The sequence below is a fragment of the Coenobita brevimanus genome, chromosome 22 (genome assembly GCF_032717465.1).
Source record: "Coenobita brevimanus isolate Jiangsu-jjx chromosome 22, ASM3271746v2, whole genome shotgun sequence".
Lineage (NCBI taxonomy): Eukaryota > Metazoa > Arthropoda > Malacostraca > Decapoda > Coenobitidae > Coenobita > Coenobita brevimanus.
The window spans coordinates 40104156-40125185 of NC_136975.1; the positions used below are offsets into that span (position 1 = coordinate 40104156).

The 21030-nt window shown below is 39.6% G+C and overlaps 1 protein-coding gene across 2 annotated transcripts; it reads left to right on the forward strand.

Moving 5' to 3' along the window:
* The first annotated feature begins 1739 nt into the window (after positions 1–1739).
* On the forward strand, positions 1740–16891 carry LOC145392388 (uncharacterized). Of its 2 annotated transcripts, none has more exons than XM_080266789.1 (3): positions 1740–1784; positions 13678–14491; positions 16362–16891. In XM_080266789.1, exons 1-3 carry the CDS (start codon positions 1745–1747, stop codon positions 16822–16824), a joined length of 1317 nt encoding a protein of 438 aa, XP_080122915.1. In that variant the 5' UTR covers positions 1740–1744; the 3' UTR covers positions 16825–16891. The 2 variants fall into 2 exon arrangements, with proteins under 2 accessions (XP_080122915.1, XP_080122916.1); XM_080266790.1 differs by lacking the exon at positions 1740–1784 and adding an exon at positions 7663–7793.
* The last annotated feature ends 4139 nt before the right edge of the window (positions 16892–21030 follow it).

Consider the following 21030-nt stretch of genomic DNA (forward strand, 5'->3'; position numbering starts at 1 on the left):
GATCTCAGTGTGGGACTGAAACAGGGTTGTGTGATGTCTCCATGGCTGTTTAATATATACATGGATGGGGTTGTAAAGGAGGTGCAGGGTAGGGCAGTGGATGTGGGGCTGGCCCTAATGAATGAGGGTGAGATTTGGAAGCTTCCGGTGTTGTTGTTTGCTGATGATACAGTACTGTTGAGTGAAGATGAATGGGAGTTGCAAGGTTTGGTGAATGAATTTGCGACAGTGTGTAGGAGGAGGAATCTGAAAGTTAATGTAAACAAAAGTAAAGTTATGGTGTTTGAGAGGAATGAAGTCACAGAGTGTGCAGTGAGGTTGGATGGTGAGGATATGGAGAATGTGAGTGCATTCAAGTCCTTGGGTAGTGTGATGAGTAAGGATGGAACTTTGGGGGATGAAGTGCGTGAAAGGGTACAGCAGGGAAGGAAGGTTGTTGGTACACTGAAAGCAGTGATGAGAAATAGGGAGGTGAGTATGGAAGTTAAGAAGTCACTGCATGATAGTATTGTGATCCCTACCCTGACGTATGGAAGCGAGGCATGGACCTTGCAAGAGGGGAACAAGTCAAGAGTGAGAGCAGTGGAAATGAGTTACTTGAGAGGAGCATGTGGAGTGACGTGGAGGGACAGGTTGACGAATGAAGAAGTGAAGGAACGCTGTGGGGTGGATGTGGATGTGGTTGAAAAGATTAGGAGAAATACACTGAGGTGGTTTGGACATGTGAAGAGAATGGAGAATGAAAGACTGACTAAGAGGGTGTATGTAGGTGAGGTGGAGGGAGGGAGAGGGAGAGGTAGACCGAGGATGAGGTGGAGAGATGGAGTTGAAAGGTATATGAGGGAGGGGGAGGGGTGAGTTGGGGGGAGAGTAGTCAAATGGTGGGTGACAGAGCGACTTGGAGGCGTTTTGTCTGCGGCCACCCTTTGCGGGATTAGGGCGTCGGGCTATAGATAGATACCGGTAGATAGTGTTTCTGCCGCTAGATGCACGAGCTGTTACTTGTTTTTAGCGATGATAAACTTATAGCAAGAATTCTAGCTATATTTTCGAGCCATTTGCAGTTTTAGTGACATTCTTGATATATGCCACTTTTCTGCAGTTTTCTTTTTGGTTCATTAATGTTTCATGGCATATTAGCGGATTCTGTAGCAAGTTTAGCGTTTCGTGTGACAGGCATGAGTCAGCTGAGCTGTCTTGTCAGTATCCAAGTGCATCGAATGCTTCCTCTCTCACCTTTCAAAAGTACGTCAGATATTTATATGACTAGTGCATGCGTACTGTATGCGGTAAATATAAGTAAATGTGTTGTTTTTAAAGCGGAAAGTTGATTCAATACTGTGAGATAGCTGGACATGCTTTTTTTTTTTTTTTTTTTTTTTTTTTTAACAGGCGACTTTCGTTATCTTTGCAGCTTATTTCCCTTATCTCAGAGGTAGACAATGCCTCGGCTCAACATCCTTCCCATAGCACTTCTTCATGACTAGCACCATACCCCTTAATCCTTGTTACAGCTCGGTATTGAAGAAATGACACGTTTACTTCACGTTACAGTGAACAGAATATTCCAATACTTTGGTATAGATGCAGATATTAAAGGCGCGTTTTTGTGAGGCCTGAGGCTCAAGCCTGGCTTCGCTCTTTGGCTTAAGCCAAAGTGACCCCGCAAAAACAGTGCTCGAGCCGTACTCACGTACTGACGAATGTAAACAGACACCCCGGTCAGCTGACGACGCAAAGCAGCATGGCAGATATTGGAGAATCAGATATTTTCGATCTAAGCAGTAAGTCTTCCCTCCAGATAGGAACTTTTCCGTTATTTGCAGAGACACAAGAGTCTGCGACTGTTGTGTCCACTCTTGTACCGTAGAGGAATACATGAGCCTTCATCATGCAGATGTTGTGCCAGCCAGATTTATATATTTTTATATCTATTTTTTTTTTCTTTTGGGTGCAGATGATTGGCCATTTAAGTATGAAGTTGGCCAATAAGCTGTATGAGTGCATGTCTGGTTCATTCAGGTGTGCATGCAACAGGCAGCACTCCCTGTATGTTGCATGAACTGTACCTGCATTATGAACTCTCTATCAGTGCATACTTTCAGGGGAAAGGAATTATCAAGATTATATTCATTTGTGATAACAACGTATTGAATGTGTGGCGAATTTCTGCCATAGGGTCACATTGCTTTGTGATTAATGGGTATCTGGTGGTGCTCATTTCGGATAATTTTTATATTCGCACAGCCAGAGGTTCTTAGAAACATGAGTTTACCAATTAAGTTCTGGGCCAATATAGACCATTTTTCATTCTATGCACTTTGCTCACAAATGAATAATACTTGGATTAGGTTGAGTTGGGTTGGGTTAGGTTAGGTGGTTAGGTTACATTAGGTTGGGTTGGGTTATGGTAAGTAGTAAGCCCACAATACATATTTTTTCATCAAACCTGACTGTTTCCTATGGTTTTGGGTGTGATTCTGTTCATTTTGACCTTTATTTCTAAAAAGAAATAGTGGACTCTAAGGTGATCGCAAAAATATTCATTCCTCTGAAACCATTGTTTGGCCATAGATTTCAAGGGCAAAATCAAATGAATCACACCAAAAACCATTGGAAACACTCAGATTTGATGCAAAGATCAGTGTTTGTGTGAAACTAAAAATTGACCCTCATTTCCATTCAGGTGTTCCCTTCAGTGAGCTACTTTGCTGTTAGGTCAATGTGTCCCCCCACCCCCTCAAAAAAAAAAAATATATATATATATATATATATATATATATATATATATATACTGTATATATATATATATATATATATATATATATATATATATTAATAATAATAGCAAAACCATACTTTATAATGACATTATGTTCCTTTGGGTTGGTGCAGAAAATCGCTTGGAAAGCAGAAAGGCCTGATCACCTGGATCAGAAAGAAGATCTTGATTTCTTCAGAAATATGCGAGTCACCAAGGAAACCTTTACTCTTCTCCTTGATTTTATACAGAAGCAGTACAGACCAGTGTTCCATGGAGGGACTCCACCTGTTCCAGCTAAATTGTGCCTTCAGCTAGGTTTGTGGTATTGAGGTAACAGAGCCACATACAGAGAAATTGCAGAATTGTTTGGCCTATCAGAGAGTGCTGTTTTTAATTGTGTTCAAATTGTCATAAACATTATTTGCAGTCTTGGTCACAGATACATAACATGGCCAACTGGTGATGACTTAAAGAGAGTTGAGGAAAAATTCAAAGATGTGGCTGGGTTTCCAGGAATTTTTGGAGCATTAGATGGTTGCCATGTGGAGATAAAAGAGCTTGATGATGTCCAGTCCGATTACCTTAACCGAACAAACAGACACAATGTAAACCTAATGGCAGTATGTGACAGTGAGAAATTCTTTACCTTCCCTGGCTCTGCTCATGACAGTCGAGTTTTCAAGAATACAAGACTCAATCATTTAATGACTCATTCGCCAGTAACTGTTTTCCCTACGAATTACTATCACATCATTGGGGATTCTGCATTTCAACAGTCCACCAACCTTCTTGTTCCCTTCAGAGATACAGGAAATTTAAATGATATGCAAAGAAAATTTAATAGGAAATTGTCGCAAAGTAGATATATAATAGAAAATGCTTTTGCTTTTCTTATAGGCCGGGTCAGGTGTATGAAGTATATTGATGCAGATGTCAAAAGAATTCCCCAGATAATAAAGCCTTGCTGCATACTTCATAACATAACTCTACAGAACCCTGTAGAAGTAACCCTTCTTCTAAATGAAGGCTCTGTTGAGGTTGAACATGATGATGAACATGATATTCTTGATCAAATTCTTCTGCCCGATGTTAGTGGCATCGAAAAAAGTCTTTTCATTGCAAGTATTTTGTAGAGTGTACCATACATCCTTTTTTTTTTTTTTTTTTTTTTTTTTTTTTTTTTTTTTTTAGGAATAACTTGAGTTACATGTTAAGATGGAGTGAAACATAATGGTACTGTCATGGATGTGATTGCATGACTTGGAAGATGTTGTCCGAGGTTGTATGACTGTGGGAATTGTGGAGAATGAAAGACAGACTAGGATGGTGTGAATGAGGTGGAAGATGATGTGTGAAGGAAGACCAAGAATGTGATGGGTGGAAGGATTGTGGAGAAACAGTAAATGAGAGCGAGTGCGGTGCGTATTGGAGGAATGGTAGTCGTATGGAAGAGGACAATGCAACATGGAAGCATGGGTAAAAAAAAAAAAAAAAAAAAAAAATGATATTTTAAGTGAAGTTTAAATGTCAAGTTACATTCAAAATTATGCCAGTATTCAGATCCAAGGTAAATGTTTGCTTATTGTAATAATTAGATTTTTTTTTTTTTTTTTTCCCCCCCCCCATAGGAAACTGGATTGTATATAGCTATAAATATTAGTAATACCTTTATGCATTACAAGAGGATTCCATAAAACTCAATGAAACTTTAAAAATAGCTTTTACTGTCCCCAATCACTACACACAATATGGAAAACATATGGTTAGCTTGTTAGATTTAACTATACCTTACCTTAAATTACCAGTAATAAGAAACTGACCGTGATAGCAAGGCTAATAAAAATTCATCTTATATAGAAAAAGCAAAAAAATTATACATTTCTGCACCCGAGAACTACAGCAGCTCTATAGAAAGTAATGTCACTGCCGACACCACAAATGGAGAAAAATTTTTGTTGAGGATAACTGAAAATTAATAATGTAAACTGTTTGGTCTTTGGCCTTTATTTCTCTCTCTCTCTCTGTCTTTCTAGTTTGGTTTTATACATGCAAGCGTCGTGTCGGGTGAACTGAAATTGATTTTTCCGTGGAGTGAATTCAAACAATCACCATTATAATATTATGTTCAGTGCTTCATCATTCTTTTTCTGTTATACCAATAAGGTTCCTCAGAGAATCCACAACAAATGCAACAGAATTCACCTGTAGACTGTGTCAGTTTTCCCAAGTGTTATTTGGGCGAGTCAAAGTAATGTTTTCTTCATTGTACAAAAGATACTGATAGAAATGTTGTAACCTTCCACATCAATTGGGGTTTCATTTGACCATACTCACCTTGAACAGAAACTGCCTGCCTTTTATCATTTTGAGTGGAGAATGAAATATGTCATTACCCCTCTAACTTCACCCCACTCAGCATTCTATGAAGTGTATGCACTATATATATATATATATATATATATATATATATACATTACATACTCTTTATAGAATACTGAGTTGGGTGAAGTTAAAGGGGTAATGACATATTTCATTCTCCACTCAAAATCATAAAAGGTAGGCAGTTTATATTCAAGGTGAGTATGGTCAAATGAAACCCCAACTGATGTGGAAGGTTACAAGAACTTCTATAAGTTTCTTTTGTACAGTGACGAAAACAGGACTTTCCCTGAGAACACTTGGGTTACATGAGACAGTCATTACTTTCATTTTCTATATTCAGCAATTCATTAAAGTGTTCTCTCCATCTGTTCACTTTTTCTCCCTTCTCCACTAGTAATCTACCATTTTTATCTTTCACATCCCAACTAACTTTGTTTGGCACCCTGTGTAGCTCTCTTTACCTCTTTCCTGAACATTTTCTTACATTCCCTCCAGTTTGCACTCAAATTCCTTCCAAATTCCTCATCCACTCTCTTCTTACTCTCTCTTACTAATCTTTTTACCTCTCTCCTCTTCTCTACATATAACTCTCTCGTCCTCCTCTCAGCTTCTTCGACGCCCCTGTTCCTCATCCACTCATTATATGCTTTCCTCAGCAAGGAAATAATTCACTAGCATTAAATGTGTTCTTAGAACTGTATGGAAAAAAAAAAAAAAGGAGATGCATGGATAAAAGATATTCAGGAATATATGAAGGAAATCAGCATAAGAAATACAAACCAACTGGACAATTTAAAAAAGGATGAAACAAAGAAGAAGGTAAATGAATACGAAAAAAAGAAAATGTTGGAGAGAAGAACTGACAAACAAATCCTCAATTATATTTTATAAAGAGAAAAAATTAAACATTAAGGAAGAAAAACTGAAAACACACAGGGTTCTATACTGCTGCACAGATGTTGCTCGAACACTGTAAAATTAAACTGGAGAGCAAGGTATATTGGAAATACGTATTGTGAATTATGTAACCAAACGAGAAGAAGCTCTTGAACATTTTTTTAAAAATTGTAATGCATGAAAAGATATAAGAAGTAAATAGGAGGTAGAAGAAGGCAATTTAGAGAAGATACTGTTATTAACATATGCAAAAGATGCAGATAAAAAATTCTGCCATTACAAGAATACCTCTGTGAAGTATGGAACACTAGAAAACGTATTTAAAAAAAAAAAAAAAAAAAGACAACGAACAGCCCAGTGCTGATTCAAAAGCAATACTGAGTGAACACCATCTGATCTGATCTGCACCACAAACGAACTGTCCAATCCACTCTTGCTACACATGTTCTCTCACGTGCATCAACTGTAAATTCTAGCATATCTGTATATCAAAATCAATTGGTGCAAGCCACATACTCATGGCATATTGAAAAAAAAAATTGAGAACAGCACTTAAAACACAATGGAAGACGCCATCTTTGTTTACATATGACATCACACTCCCGGGCTCGAGCTACCTCAAGCCAGCTCCAGGGGTGGATCGACTTGGCTTGAGTCTGGCTCAAGCGCGGCTCGAGTCCGGCTTGAGTCTGGCTCAAGCGCGGCTCGAGTCCGGCTTGAGCCTGGGCACTGCAAAAACAGGAATGGACGTTTGGCTTAAGTCTGGCCCGAGCCAGGCTCAAGCCTGGGCCTCACAAAAATGCGCCTTACATTCACTGCCCATTGGACGATTCTGATTACCCTCTGCTGCTCCCGGAACTAACCTGAAGTTTGCAGAAAATAACCATGAAATACAGGAAATTTAAAAATGAAATTTGTGTGTTTATACTGTACAGTAATCCCTCTAATATCCGAACGCCCAATATCCGAACATCCCCACTAACCGGACATAATCCTACTGGGATCCAATATTCCCAAAATGAGCCAAAAACCGCAAAAAATTCGAAAAAAATCTGACTTTTTTCCCTCCCATAATTTGAAATTCCCGCCTGGCGCCGAACAGCTGTTACACCATGGTCCCTTCACCCCTTCCTTCCTCCCCCTCCCCCCTCCCCTGTCAGGTTGCCATTTGGTATTTTTCATTACCAAGTGTGGGCCAATTTGGTAATGAAAAATTCGTTTGGTAATGAATTAGAATAATGCATTACCAAATGGATTTTTCACATGTATGAGGATACACAGGATGGAGATGGTGGATTGTTTGCTCTCTCTGATTAATCTGCTACCCTACATAGTGTGAAAATAATCAACATGGTGTTAGTTATAAGGAGAGTGATTACATGTATTTCCACTTGTATATATAATTAGTGAAGAATATATGCTAGCTTTACGAATTTGGTAATGAAAAGTTATATTTGACAATGAAAGTTGAGGAGATTGGTAATGTGGCTGTTGCGATCTGGCAACTCTGTTACCCCACCAACATCAACAGTCACAGCTTAACTCCGATGGAGAGCAGACACTCATAACAGTGCAAGCCACAGGTGCTTGTTTTTTGTGAATAAACAGTGAATAAACTGCAATACCTTGCCACTAGAACACACAGGAATTTACAGTGTTGTGCAGTGTTAAGAAATTAGAATTTAGAGTGCAGAGGATTAACTGTGGACTGCAAACTGGCGGTTCAAACCAGTCCAGGAGCAAGGGACTTGTAAGTACCCAGAATGCTTAATATTGTATAAACTCACCTCTAAAACCTCATTTTATGGTTCTTTTGCATTTATTTCAGTCTTTTATGTCCCTTATTGGTGTGATTTGGGTCTTAAATAGGTGCAATGCATGTCCAGAGGGAGTTGTGTAGGTGTTTTTCAGAGTTAGGGTCCATAAGTACAAGTCCATAAGCTGGGGCCCAATATCCGGACAGGACCACTATCCGGACCTGCCTATGGCTCTATTATGTCGGATATTGGAGGGATTACTGTAATTAGAAAATCTTGTTTGTGCTGTGTGTGTGTGTGTGTTCATGCGTCTTGCTTACGTCATGTTTATAGTTTATATCAGTGTGTGAGATATTTGTCATAAAAGATCTTTTGTTTGCCTTTTGGGTTCGTGGTGCACCTTCAATTTACTACGTTAACGATATTGTATTTATTTATAGTGTCTTATTTATGCGTCTTTTATTTACGAGTTATTTTTATTTACGTCGTGGAATTTTTATTTACGACAAATTTGGTTTATATTTACGTCATGTGCATCCATTTACGACATGAGTACTGTTTACGTTTCTTGACTGTCATTTACCTCACAAGCATTGTTTGTGTATAGTGCTCGTTTTATTTAGTCATAAGAATTGCTCACATTCGGCTTGTAGTTATTCTTACGTTAGGGTTATGCTGAATTATTTATTTTGTCGTGTCTGTTTATGGTAAGTGTGGTGTATCGTAATTATGTCAAATCTTCGTGTGCATCTTGTAATTAACATAATAGATCTTGTTTATGTCTAGTGCGTTTTTGTTTATGTTAGATTGCTTTTTATTTATTTTATTTTAGCTCCGATTCTACTGATATCAGATACTCCCGTCTGTGTGTTCTTACCTAACTGTATCTTTATAGGAATGAGTCAAGCTCGTACTGTCCCGTGTCTTAAACCATATTTATCGTACATATCCTTAAATTTGTGAATTGTTTTGGCACACACTGTTTCATTCGGTAGTGCAATCCATTGATCAATTGCTCTATTTGGGAAACTGAATTTCCTTACGTCTTTATCACCTCTCTTCTTATGCAGTTTTTTGCAGTATCCACTTGCTGATGCTTCTCCATATGTTAAGTAATCATTTATGTCTATTTTCTCCTTCCCTGATATGCACTTATATAGCATTATCATGTCACCTCTTTCCCTTCTCTCCTGTAGTGTTGGTAGATTCAGTTTATTTAGTCTTTCTTCGTAGCTTAGGTCCCTTAAGCTTGGTATCCATCTTGTAGCGGCCCTTTGAACTTTTTCAATCTTGTCTATATGCTTTTTGAGATGAGGACTCCAGACTACTGATGCATATTCCAGGGTTGGTCTAATGAATGATGTTATTATCCTTCTTAGCATGTCTTCATTTATGTATGTGAATGCTATTCTCATATTTGCAAGCAGTGTATACATGTTCCGTATCTTCTCGCTGATGTGGTCAGCCGGAGATAGTCTGTTATTGATAATCACACCTAGGTCTTTCTCTCTTTCTGATGTGTATAAGGTTTTATTACCTAACTTATAATCCCAATCAGGTCTTTTTCCACTTTTACCAAACTTGATTACATGACACTTGTCCACATTGAATTCCATTTGCCATGTACTACTCCATTCATGAAGTTTATTTAATTCTTCTTGTAGCTCCCTACAAGAGTCTGTGCTAGTAATTCTTCTTTGTATTTTTGCATCATCTGCAAACATATTCAGATAGCTATCATTTCCAGTGTTACTGTTTATATCATTTATATACACTAAAAACATGATTCGTGCCAGCACTGAACCCTGTGGTACTCCACTAATCACTTCTTTCCATGATGAGTAGTTTCCTTTTAGTACTGTCCTCATTTCTCTTTTTATGAGAAAGTCTTGCATCCAACAAAACAGTTTGCCTCGAATTCCTCCTTGATGATAGTTTCCATAAAAGTCTTTGGTGTGGTACTGTGTCAAAAGCTTTCTTGAAATCTAAATAGATACTGTCCACCCATCCTTCCCTTTCCTGTATTGTGTTTGTTACTGTGTCATAGTATCTCAACAGATTAGTAACACATGATTTTCCTTTTCTGAAACCAAACTGTCTTTCTGTTATCATATTGTGTTCTAGATGATTTACCCAAGCTTTTCTTATAAGCTTTTCTAATACCTTGCTTACAACACTGGTCAGTAGTTGAGTGGATTTTGTCTATTTCCTTTCTTGAATAAGGGGACAATATTTGCTTTTTTCCGAATATCAGGCAGTTTACCTTGACTCAAGGATTTCTTGAAATTTAAAAATAATGGTTTACTTAACTCCTTTGCACATTCTCGTAATACCCAACATGAAATTTCATCAGGACCACTTGCTTTTCCTCTGTCTAATCTACTTAACTCCTCCTGTATTACTTTTTCTGCTATTTGTATATCTGATAGTATGTGTGGACATGCGTGTTCTACATAGTCCCTCTCAAAATTTTTTTCTTCTGTAAAAACTAATTGGAAATTCATATTTAGTGCTTCACAAATATCTCTCTTGTGTATAAGTGATTCCCTCGTCCGTAATGGATTGTATTATATCTCTTACTTTGGTTTTGCTTCTGATATAGCTGTAAAACAGCTTTGGTTGATCACTACTTTTATTTATTATATCCTCCTCAAACTGTTTTTGGGCTTCCCTCCTTATTCTTGTATAGTTGTTTCTTGCCTGTTTGTAATTATTATACGCCCTTTCACTATTGTGTCTTCTGTATCTATTCCACAACAAATCTCTTCTTTCTTTTGATTTTTTACATTCTGTATTGAACCATTTCTGTATTTTCTTATCTGCTTCTTTGTCCTGTGGGATGTACTTCTGGACTCCTATTTCATAAAATTCACAGAATTTTTTATATACAGCATTTAAATCTTGTCCTCTAAGCTCATTTTCCCAATCAGCTTCTAAGAAATACTTCTTTAGGTCTTGATAATTTCCCTTTTTATAGTTTAGGCTCTTTTTGTAATTGTCATAGCTGTTTACTATGTCATATGCTATCTTGAAGTTATAATTTAGTACTGCATGATCGCTTTTGCCGAGTGGAGGGTGATATATTAAACTGTCAATATCATTTTCTTGCCTAGTAAATATTAGATCTAGCACTGAGAGTACATCAAGTCCTCTTTTTCTGGTGGTTTCCCTCACATGTTGCGTTAGGAAAAACTCTTGTACTAGATCCAGGAGCTTTTGGTCCCAACAGCTTTCTTGGCTAATTATATCTAGAGTATTCCAATTTATATTTGTATTGAAATCCCCAGATGGTATAATTCTTTTCGATTTCTCTTCCATTTTATGTAGTAATGATCTTATACTTTGAATTGTACTCTCTGCCAGGTCCTCATATTCGTCTGTACTGGGAGACAAGGTGTGTGTGTGTGTGTGTGTGTGTGTGTGTGTGGCCACCACGGACAATACTCAGGGTGAAGCTGTGTGTGTGTCTCTTTGTGTTTGCTTATTTTCTGTTTCCATGCCTACCACTCGGATAACGCTGGGCCTCTTCTCTCTCTCTCTCTCTCTCTCTCTCCCTGTGTGTGTGTTTCTGTCTCTTCACATCCCTGTCTATATTGGGTGCAAGAGCATATGTTTGTTTTCTGTACATGTTTGTACTCGTATGTATGTATATTTTTGTCCCTGTTTCTCTACCGCTTAAATTAAGTTGAGTTAAGCTGTATATTACTTAGATTACGCTGAATGAAGCCGTATGTCTGTATTTTTCTCAGGGTAACAGCTACTCAGTATACGTTGGGCGATGAAAAAACGGACTTGTGACCTATTTTATTGGGTACTCTGATAGTTCTTCTTTTTCCTGTTTTCAGATTCCCTCCACCCCATGTACTTACTGTACTGGGAGACAAGGTGGTGGTGATGATTATTGTTATCATGATCATGATGGTGGTGGTGGTGGTGGTGCAGTAGCGTATTTGTTGTAGCCTGACCATGATCTGTACCCTTTTTTCGTAAGTTGATGGCCAGGTATAGTCAGGTGGGAGGGTAAATTTGACTAGTAACCATGGAGACTTATTCCTGCACCATAACAAATGGCTATCGAATTGCACTCAACCGCTATTTAATATTCGTTTGACCCAGTACCATCAGATAAAGACAAACCGGCTATAGCGGTGGTCATGTGGTTGCAGTATACCGAGGCTTATGGCTATCATTTCCATCTAGTCACATAGCAACTTCCCCACTTTCTGGCTCACGGCTGTTAATTACTCGTAATCACATTGCATCTTCATTTTTTGGCTAGGCTAACTGTTAAAATCCCCTGGTGACTTAAATCTTTTAATATTTTCGACTATTCTGGAGGGAATGGATGAAGAGCGAGTAGTGAAGAAGATAATTACGGGTAGATCTGATATGAGAGATGTCAGACTGAGTGGAAGACCACGAACAGGATGGATGGGCAGAGCAAGGAGAGCGTTAGATGCAAGGAGAATGTTTGTAGAGCAAGGAAGAGTGGCTGCGCATGATAAGGATGAATGGGCAGAAACTGCGAATGCATAAATGGTGACGCGGCCCCGACGAGGTGTTTTCCTGCATCTTGTCTGATCAGCTGATCGAGTCAGGTGCAAGGATAGGGATGGGTCCATTATGATGTGGCAGGGGTAAACCAGCTCTGCTGCGGATGTCGCTGGATTGCACTGCGCAGTTGACGCTCATGCGGTGCGATGCGGTAAGGCGCGGTCCCTTCTCCCCTTAATGGCTACGATACAAGTAATTGTTTGTGTGTGAATGAGTAATTTGGTGTGTGTGTGTCGCCTTGTCTCCTCAGTTCCCCCCAAAGCCTAGGTATATGGACTGATTTTGTGGTACTTTTCATGGTAGTGTTGTTACAGCTTACCTAAGGATATGGGTATTAAACTTCTCTGATCACATAGGAGCTTCTCCACTTTTTGGCTTTGTTTTTGTTTTTTGTATATCATTCTTGATATTGATTTAATTTCCTGTAGACACGACAAGTTCCCCGCATTTGAACTGTTTGATGGGAGTGTTGGTGGTGGTTTAGTTGCAGTTGATCTAGGAATATTACAATTAAACTCTCCTGGTCACATAGCATTTTTTTCTTTTGCTGTTGTTTACTCGTTCGAGAGAGCGAAGCGAGCGAGAACATCAAATTTAGTCACAGGTTGGAACCCCGACATATGTACCCTGAGGGAAAGATTGATCTCAACAGCAAGAAATGGGGGCAGGGGTCGGGAGGAAAACTCTGTAGTACAGTAGCGAACTGTTTTGAATATCTCAGCCAATTTTGAAATTACAAGAGAGATAGACACTAATTTGGAAATCGCCTAAAAATCCTCAATTATTTTCATATTATAGACATCCCGTCATTCCCAATAGTTTTTCCGTAAATCGAGGAAACAATTTTTGATAAGGCAGATTAGCGTTACAGCACAGTCTAAGTAGCGCAGCAGTATTTTCCGACGATTGCTGAGAGCAACCAAGTTTTGCCCTTTCAAACAAATAATACCTTCTGTTTGACCCTAGACCTAAAATTAATACAAGAGGACTATTGGTTTTAGGAAGTGTGAGGCAATATTTTTGGTGTGATTTTCAGGTCAAGATATCAGAGGAAGATGATGAGCCACATGAGACATTATTCAGCACTGCCTGACTTGCTTGCTCGCTCGCTCGAACACATTCCACCCTTTCAGTTTGGAAGACAGTTACATGTTACTAATATTGTCCAAGTCAATAACTTCCTCACTTTGACTCTTCTGTCTGTTAAGTTCACCTAGTCACAAACAATTTCCTATTTTGGCCCTTCTAGCCAATAATTTCCCTTATAACACCTTCCCACTTATTGTTTGTACTGTTATACTCTTTGTGGTGGTGATGTTGCAGTGACAGAGCGGGGAGGCAGACCGAAGGATCCACTGACTCTCATCACGGAGGACCACGTGAGGGCGGCGCTAATGGCAGACAAAGGTGATGCCGCTCAGCTCGTCTCCTTCACCACCTCTGACTGCGTTGAGAAGGGTGACAACGTGGCCACTGTTGTCACCAGGGTCCAGGTCCACTTCCAGCAGGCCGGCCAACAGAAGCAGGTGTCTTACGTGGTCAAAATAAACCCTTGTCGAGATGATGGTCTGCCCGAGGAGTTTAACCACATGATATTTGACAAGGAAATCGAGTTCTACACCAAGATTGCCCCGGAACTGAACTCTGTTCTGACTGCTGGGGGACATGACGAAATAAAGGCGCCAAGGTTCGTCTACTCCTGTATGCAGCCCTTGAATGAGCTTATCTTCTTGGAGGACCTAAGGGCAAAGGGGTTTAAGATGTATGACCGATATAAAGGGCAGGATGAAGCACACATAAAGTTGGTCATGCAGGAGCTGGCCAGATTGCACGCCTCCTCGTATGTCCTGCAGACGAGACTGCCTGAGTGCGACCTGACAGACAAGTACCTTACCCTCAAAAAGGACTTTTTCAGCACGAGCGGAGAACACAAACAAATGTTCACCAACATGATGACCGGGGGCCACGACAACACAGTAGTGATCCTGAGGAAGATTGGGGGGTACGAGAAGGTAGCGAAGTGGATTGAAGAGAACACACAAAACTGTTTCGACATTTTGCAGAAGCAGATCACTCGCGTCCCGCCCTTTGAAGTCCTGTGCCACGGTGACTGCTTCAACAATAACTTGCTTTTCAGGTGGGTAGTTGATTGTAACAGAGCTTTTTTCTTACCTCATGTAGATCCCATACCCCTATTGGCTCAGTTGATGGCCAAATGTAGTCAAAGGGTCCTGTCTTATATGTAAGGCGTATATAGTTTCATGCAACCACGACTTGGTATTGAAAGTGTGGGATTGGCCCAGTTCCGTCATGAGTAAACAGGCCGACCATACATCACGCAGGTTACTGAAGAGTCTGAAAGAGTTGCCTGAGTGATGGACTGAAATGTCTTCCCACAAAACATTTATATATATATATATATATATATATATATATATATATATATATATATATATATATATATATTAATGGGAAGAGACTGAGGCACCGGATGACGAGGGCATTACTCCAAGGCAGATAGAAAGCTGATGGTAGGGAGAGCTGGGTTTCTACTGTCATAAGCTTTCAGGACTCTACTCCTGACCATCTTCCTTTCTTGACTTTTTTCAGTGTTTCTAATATGGAGAGTACTCCAGCATACGCATACAAACATTTTAATCCAAGTATCCGCACCAGGTTACACGTACATTGTAGGATAAACAATTTTTCGTGAGAACAACAATAATAACAACAACATTAATTATAATAATAATAATGATCATGATGTCATAGTAATAATAATTATTACAACAGCAACAATAAGAAAAACAACGCGAACCGTGACAATAGTAATAATAATAATATTATTAATTATTATTATTGTTATTATTATTATTATTTTTATTATTATTACTATTATAAAAATAATAATAATCAGACGATGAATTCAGCCTCCAAATACTACGAGAATGGGACCACAAATGTCTCCCACCAGGTGTCATTATCCCGGTGATGGCCACTTGGGATGAGCAGGTCCATTGTCTTTTTTTTTTTTTTTTTTTTTTTTTTAATACATTGAGGTATAATTTCTCATTACTTAACTGCACAGCATGTATATCTTATAACACTTGAAGAGTTGAGCTGCGATCGTAAGGTCCATATTCTCGTTAGGTAAGGAAGCTTCCCAACACATCTTCCTAAGCATTTTTTTTTTAAATTGCGGCCAGAATAGCTCAGAGGTAACGCTTTCACTGTATGACCGTAGAGTTAGCAGTTCGAGCCCGAACCAGGGTAGCGTCGTTCTGGTGAGAGAAGTAGCGGTCTCTCCAAGGATCTCTCCTTGCCCTGCAGAGCTGTATGGCCTAGTGGTCCTAGCTCGGGGAATTCATCCTTTTTGCATATTGATTTGCTGTAGTCTTCTGTGTTACATAAAATCCCTTCAGCATTGCCATATTCTCCTTAAATAACATACAAAAGGATATTAACTACGCATAACCAAAAATAAATTGCTAAGGAGGAGGTGTTTGGGAGCTTCCTCAATCTTCGAGAATACAGGCATGTCTTTTGTTTCAGTAGGGAAAAAAAAGTATATATTACATGACATGATTATATTACTACCATGCATTTCCAGGCTCAAGTAACCGATATTTACTTTGATATTTTGACCAGTGCAGTAGTAAAATGACATATATGAAACTGGCATGTTATATCCCGTTATTAAATATTTGCAGCAGTAGTGGTTGATTGCAGGTACTACTGTATATTTTACATGTACCACATTTATATTCTTCTACAAGAATTAAAACTCTTGTTGGACATAACTTTAATTTCGTAGTTCCTGAGGGAGGTATATGAAGGAAAAATTTTCCGCGATTATTCATTTTTTTTTTTTTTTTTTTTTTTTTTTTTTTTTTTACATGTTCAAACATCAATCAGGAAAAACAATGAAATGATAAATCATAATGTTAAAGGAGTTAAAAACTACTGTGTCTAAATGTTGTTGACATATTGTGCTTCCTGCCCTAAAGGTACAATGACGATGGCACACCAGCTGAAGTTATGCTGCTCGATCACCAGGTATCACGTGTTGCCTCCCCTGGCACGGACCTCACTTACTTTATCTTGAACAGCGTCTCGTCAGATGTCAGGAGGCCAAATCTGGACTCCTTCTTGACCTGCTACTACAGCACCTTCAGCACCGTCACCCAGGCAGGCGGAGCGGAGATGCCGTTCAGCATGTCGGAGCTCCGGCAGGAGTTCCGGGATAAGATGGCGTTTGGCCTTTGGTTTGCCCTGGTCATCTTGCCTTTCTTAATGACAGATCCTACAGGTAGACTCGGCGCTGAGGATGTAGTGGCCAAGGACCCCAAGGCGAAACTGAAGGCCTGGCGGGAGCGGCACTTGACGGACGACATACTGAAGAACCCACTACTACGAACACGCTTCTTGGATACACTAGACGACATGGTGGAGGCGGGGGTTATATGCTAGTGTGTATGTTTGCTCATGTACATTTTTTGTTTTAATAATACGGGAGTAAGTTTTCTCTTCATGTATTACGGTAGATCTGTTGTTTTCCTTCTTCCTTCTGCAAAAACTAGGAGTGACTATGACCGACCTGATGTTAGGTTTGTCAGTGAATCGTGGAGGAGAGAGAGAGAGACAGACAGAGACAGAGAGGGGGGGGGGAGAAAGAGACAGAGAGAATTCCCAGACATCAATATGAATTTATTTATAGGAAGAATTATCTGTCATGTCGATCATCCGAACTTTCTTTGCCCCTTCAGGAGCGTGGGGGTCCCGAGGTAGGCAACTCAGTCCTAACATTTACAGTCATAATGACCACCCTCACTGGCCCATGAGTGGCAGTATGTGGGTAAGAAACCGCGGCATTTGCCCAAAAGCAAATCATTACGGGTCCTATTTGACAGGGTTTGGTCTGTGCACCAAAGGCCACAGAGAGCCACCTTATTTTTCTCTTGTCTTTGTGGCTTTGACGTACAGTACAAAAAATCAGTTTAAAAGAACATCAGCGTCTTGTCTGGAAAAAATAAAAAATAAATGGTAAGGAAGGGTCGGTCTTTTCACTGAGAGTCACCTAACTGGGCTGGTCAATTCACCGAGGGTCACGGAGAGCCATCAAACGGGGTCGGTCTTTTCGCCGTGAGCCATCAAACTGGGTCGGTCTTTTCTCCGGGAGCCACGGAGAGCCACACAACCTAACCTTGGATTTCCTGTGAAATTCGGTGTCTCACGATGGCTCTCGGTGAAAAGAGTCACAGTCCGACAGGATTGCCTTAACCCACAAGACCACCACCTGCCGTCATTGGGTTATATGATTATCACCCAATGCAGTAAATGCTTCTTGACATACAGGAAACGGTTTGGCTTATCGCTAAGTTTAGTCACCTGAGATCAGCAGTCCATTGAGTTAGTGAATGGCAGGCACTCTTACCATATAATTATATATATATATATATTTTCCTTGAAAATGACTTCCCTGTCATAATTGAGATTTGCTGTTACAGGAAAGGCAAAGAAAGGAAAATGCATGGTATACTCAGCGCTTAACCCTTTCATCCCGTCAGCGTTTTCAGTATATTCATTCTTGCTGCCTCTAGACGATTTTTTTTTTTTTTTTTTTGTGAGATTTATCGAAATTGATGTGTCAGGTATACAGTAGTCTGGTAACCCCTTCAGTACGAGAAGTGTTTTCCACACTGAATAAGATTGCTTATAGGAAGCGAGAACAAACTGGACATCATTGTAGTGAAAGATCAGCCAGTTCACTCCGATTACGTATTCTAGTACCGTCATTAAGCAATATGGTTCGGCCTGGGAGAGATTTTTCAAACTGAAGGAACTGAATATAACCTTTAATAAATCTCTTTACAAGTACGAGTATAGGTAACGCTGACGTGGGACCTACACGTGGTGGCACTGTGCACCGTAAGTGGAGCAGCTGCGGCAACGACTCTGGAAACAAACTTCTTATTTCCCTGCCGCTTCCATGGGAATGATGCAAATCCGACCCTGGCGAGGTGTATACCACAAGGGGGGCGCCGGATCCCTACACGGTGTATGTACTGTACTGTACTGTACATGTAGGTTGACTTCACAAGCAATTGCTTACCTATGGTCGACGGGCCAGCTTAGCCAGACAGATCAAGGTCAAGCAGCAGCAACACCTGATACTTTTATAGGTCTGTCTCAGGTTTAATAAAATCACTTGTCAGGCCTACCAATTACTCCGACGCGTCTTTTGGAGTACTTCCTGCTCCTGTGGACTGTTTCCTACTGCAGAGAGATTTTATGAAATAGAGGAATTAAATATACCCTTTACTAACCCCGTCATAACCAGTGTGAAGGTTGATTGAGGATAATCCCGCCTAACTCAAGCGTCACCAGCTGATCAGGCTTGCCAACCATTCCGATGTGGCTTTTTTTTTTGGGGGGGGGGCACAAGATCATGTCAAGGTTCAAAGTAATGTGCTTTTTTTATAGTATAAGCGGCGTTACTTTATCAACAGTTATCTCAAAGGTACAGTGTACATCAAAAGTCTTGTCACCATTCCTGATATACCCTCCATGCACATTAAAAGTGAATCTCCAACAACTAATACTGATGATTTTGTTTGGCCTCAGATCAGTGTCATAAGCGTTGTTAACTACAAACCAAACCCTGATTTTACAAGTGTGTAGAGAGAGAGGCAGGGGGGGGGGGGACAACAGGACTTTTGATGCCTACCGTAATTGGGGAGGTGTACTGTATATCTGAGAGTCGGCATGACACAGCAAAATGGTTCAAAAATCCACCAACTATTACACTGCATCTCCTTCATACTTAGGGCATGTTCATCGCTTCCCTCCCTGATGTATATGTCAGATAGAATCGTCTGTTGCCGTAGAAACATAAACAATCCTTCCTAAGTCTTATTAGCCAGCAGAGGAAAGTGAGGAGAGGCGATTGGTTAGTCGGACTTTTAACCCTGACTGTACAAGCAGTGATGCCACTCAAGGTCGCGAGTTGCCCATAGTACCTTGTGAAGGGATTCTCAAACCTCTATACGATTGATTTCTCGTAACACAAGAGTTTGATTTACAGGGGTGACAAGGAGACAATAAAATGTTCCTATATTTGTTGGTGTTACTGAAAAAATCTTCGGTACGGAAGTGTCAAGGGTCTTTAGACCCAACACGTTTTGTTGTATAATGTACTCTGTATACCTTTACAACAATAAATATTTCAATCAGTGTGTATTTTTTATGTTTTATTTGCTGAAGGACAACTAAAGGTGTGAGCAGAAACTTTGCATACGATATCCCTAGATTTTCCAGCAAATAAAGATCAGAATTCGGAAAGGAAACTTAAGACTGTTAGTAAATACCATCTTGCAATATTTTCCGTAAGATATTTTTGCGTGGGAAGAGGAAGAGATGTGGGGTGATTCTGCTTTGTCCCTTGTGTAGTCTTTCCCCACTAAGAAAGCAAGTCAGCCTTTGACAGGAGTTGATGGTTTCAAGTCCCGTCCATTGTCACTCTCACACACACACACACGCCAATATAAGTTGCCAAGTCAGTGTTTCTGCCGCTAGATGCACGAGCTGTTACTTGTTTTTAGCGCTAAATTTTAACATAGCAAGAGCTCTAGCCATATTTTCGAGCAATTTGCAGTTTTAGTGACATTCTTGATATTTAAGTTCCTTTTTCAACAGTTTTCTTTCTGGTTCATTAATGTTTCATGGCATATTAGCGGATTCTGTAGCAAGTTCAGCGTTTCGTGTGACAGTGGGTACAACTCTGCTGCATGCATAAGGCACTGTGCCACAAATACGATAATTATCGTATAAGTACGATAATATTGCCCCTGGTACGATGTACGTACCATTTTCCCTTATCGTACGGTTTGTACGATAATTTTGGGTTGAAAGTTAGCATGACATTAAATAATGTTGCACGCATAGCTAATCATGCTCAGTTGTTCCACAATTTGACAGATGAAGATCATAAGGACGAATGTGATGGTCATCGCTGAAAATATGTTATTTATGGTTTTAGTTGTTACCTGCAAGAATATGCACATTTCTATGAATTATCTAAGTTCTATGGACTGCATTCTGCTGCTTGTCAGTGATTTTCTAGAGTGGCACTAAGGCTATTTCTTATCCTCGTAATATTACTTTTGTAATAAAGGATATGATTATACTATCGGAATATTATTATTATGAGATTTTTATGGTATGCTCTAATTCTAATACAAAACAAAGTGATAAATATACACCTGAGTATGCCTCAGTACCTTACAAAATGACGGTTCTGATGAAGATAATTGTACTTGGTAAGTTTATAGTAAATAACAAAGGCATCAGCAACAGTTTTAAAGGAGGCTACATCAGATTCCTAAACACTAAAAAAATAATACTGTACGATAATTCCAACGAAAAATCGATGATTTTGAGGGGCTGGTACGATGATTCTCATCTAAAAATGTGTCAAAACTGATAAGGCAGCTGAGCTGTCTTGTTAGTATCCCAGTGCATCGAATACAAGCATTAACTCTTCCTGTCTCACCTTTCAAAAGTACGTCAGATATTTACGTGACTAGTGCATGCGTACTGTATGCGGTAAATATAAGTAAATCTGTTATTTTTAAAGCGGAAAGTTGATTCAATACTGTGAGACACCTGGACATTCAT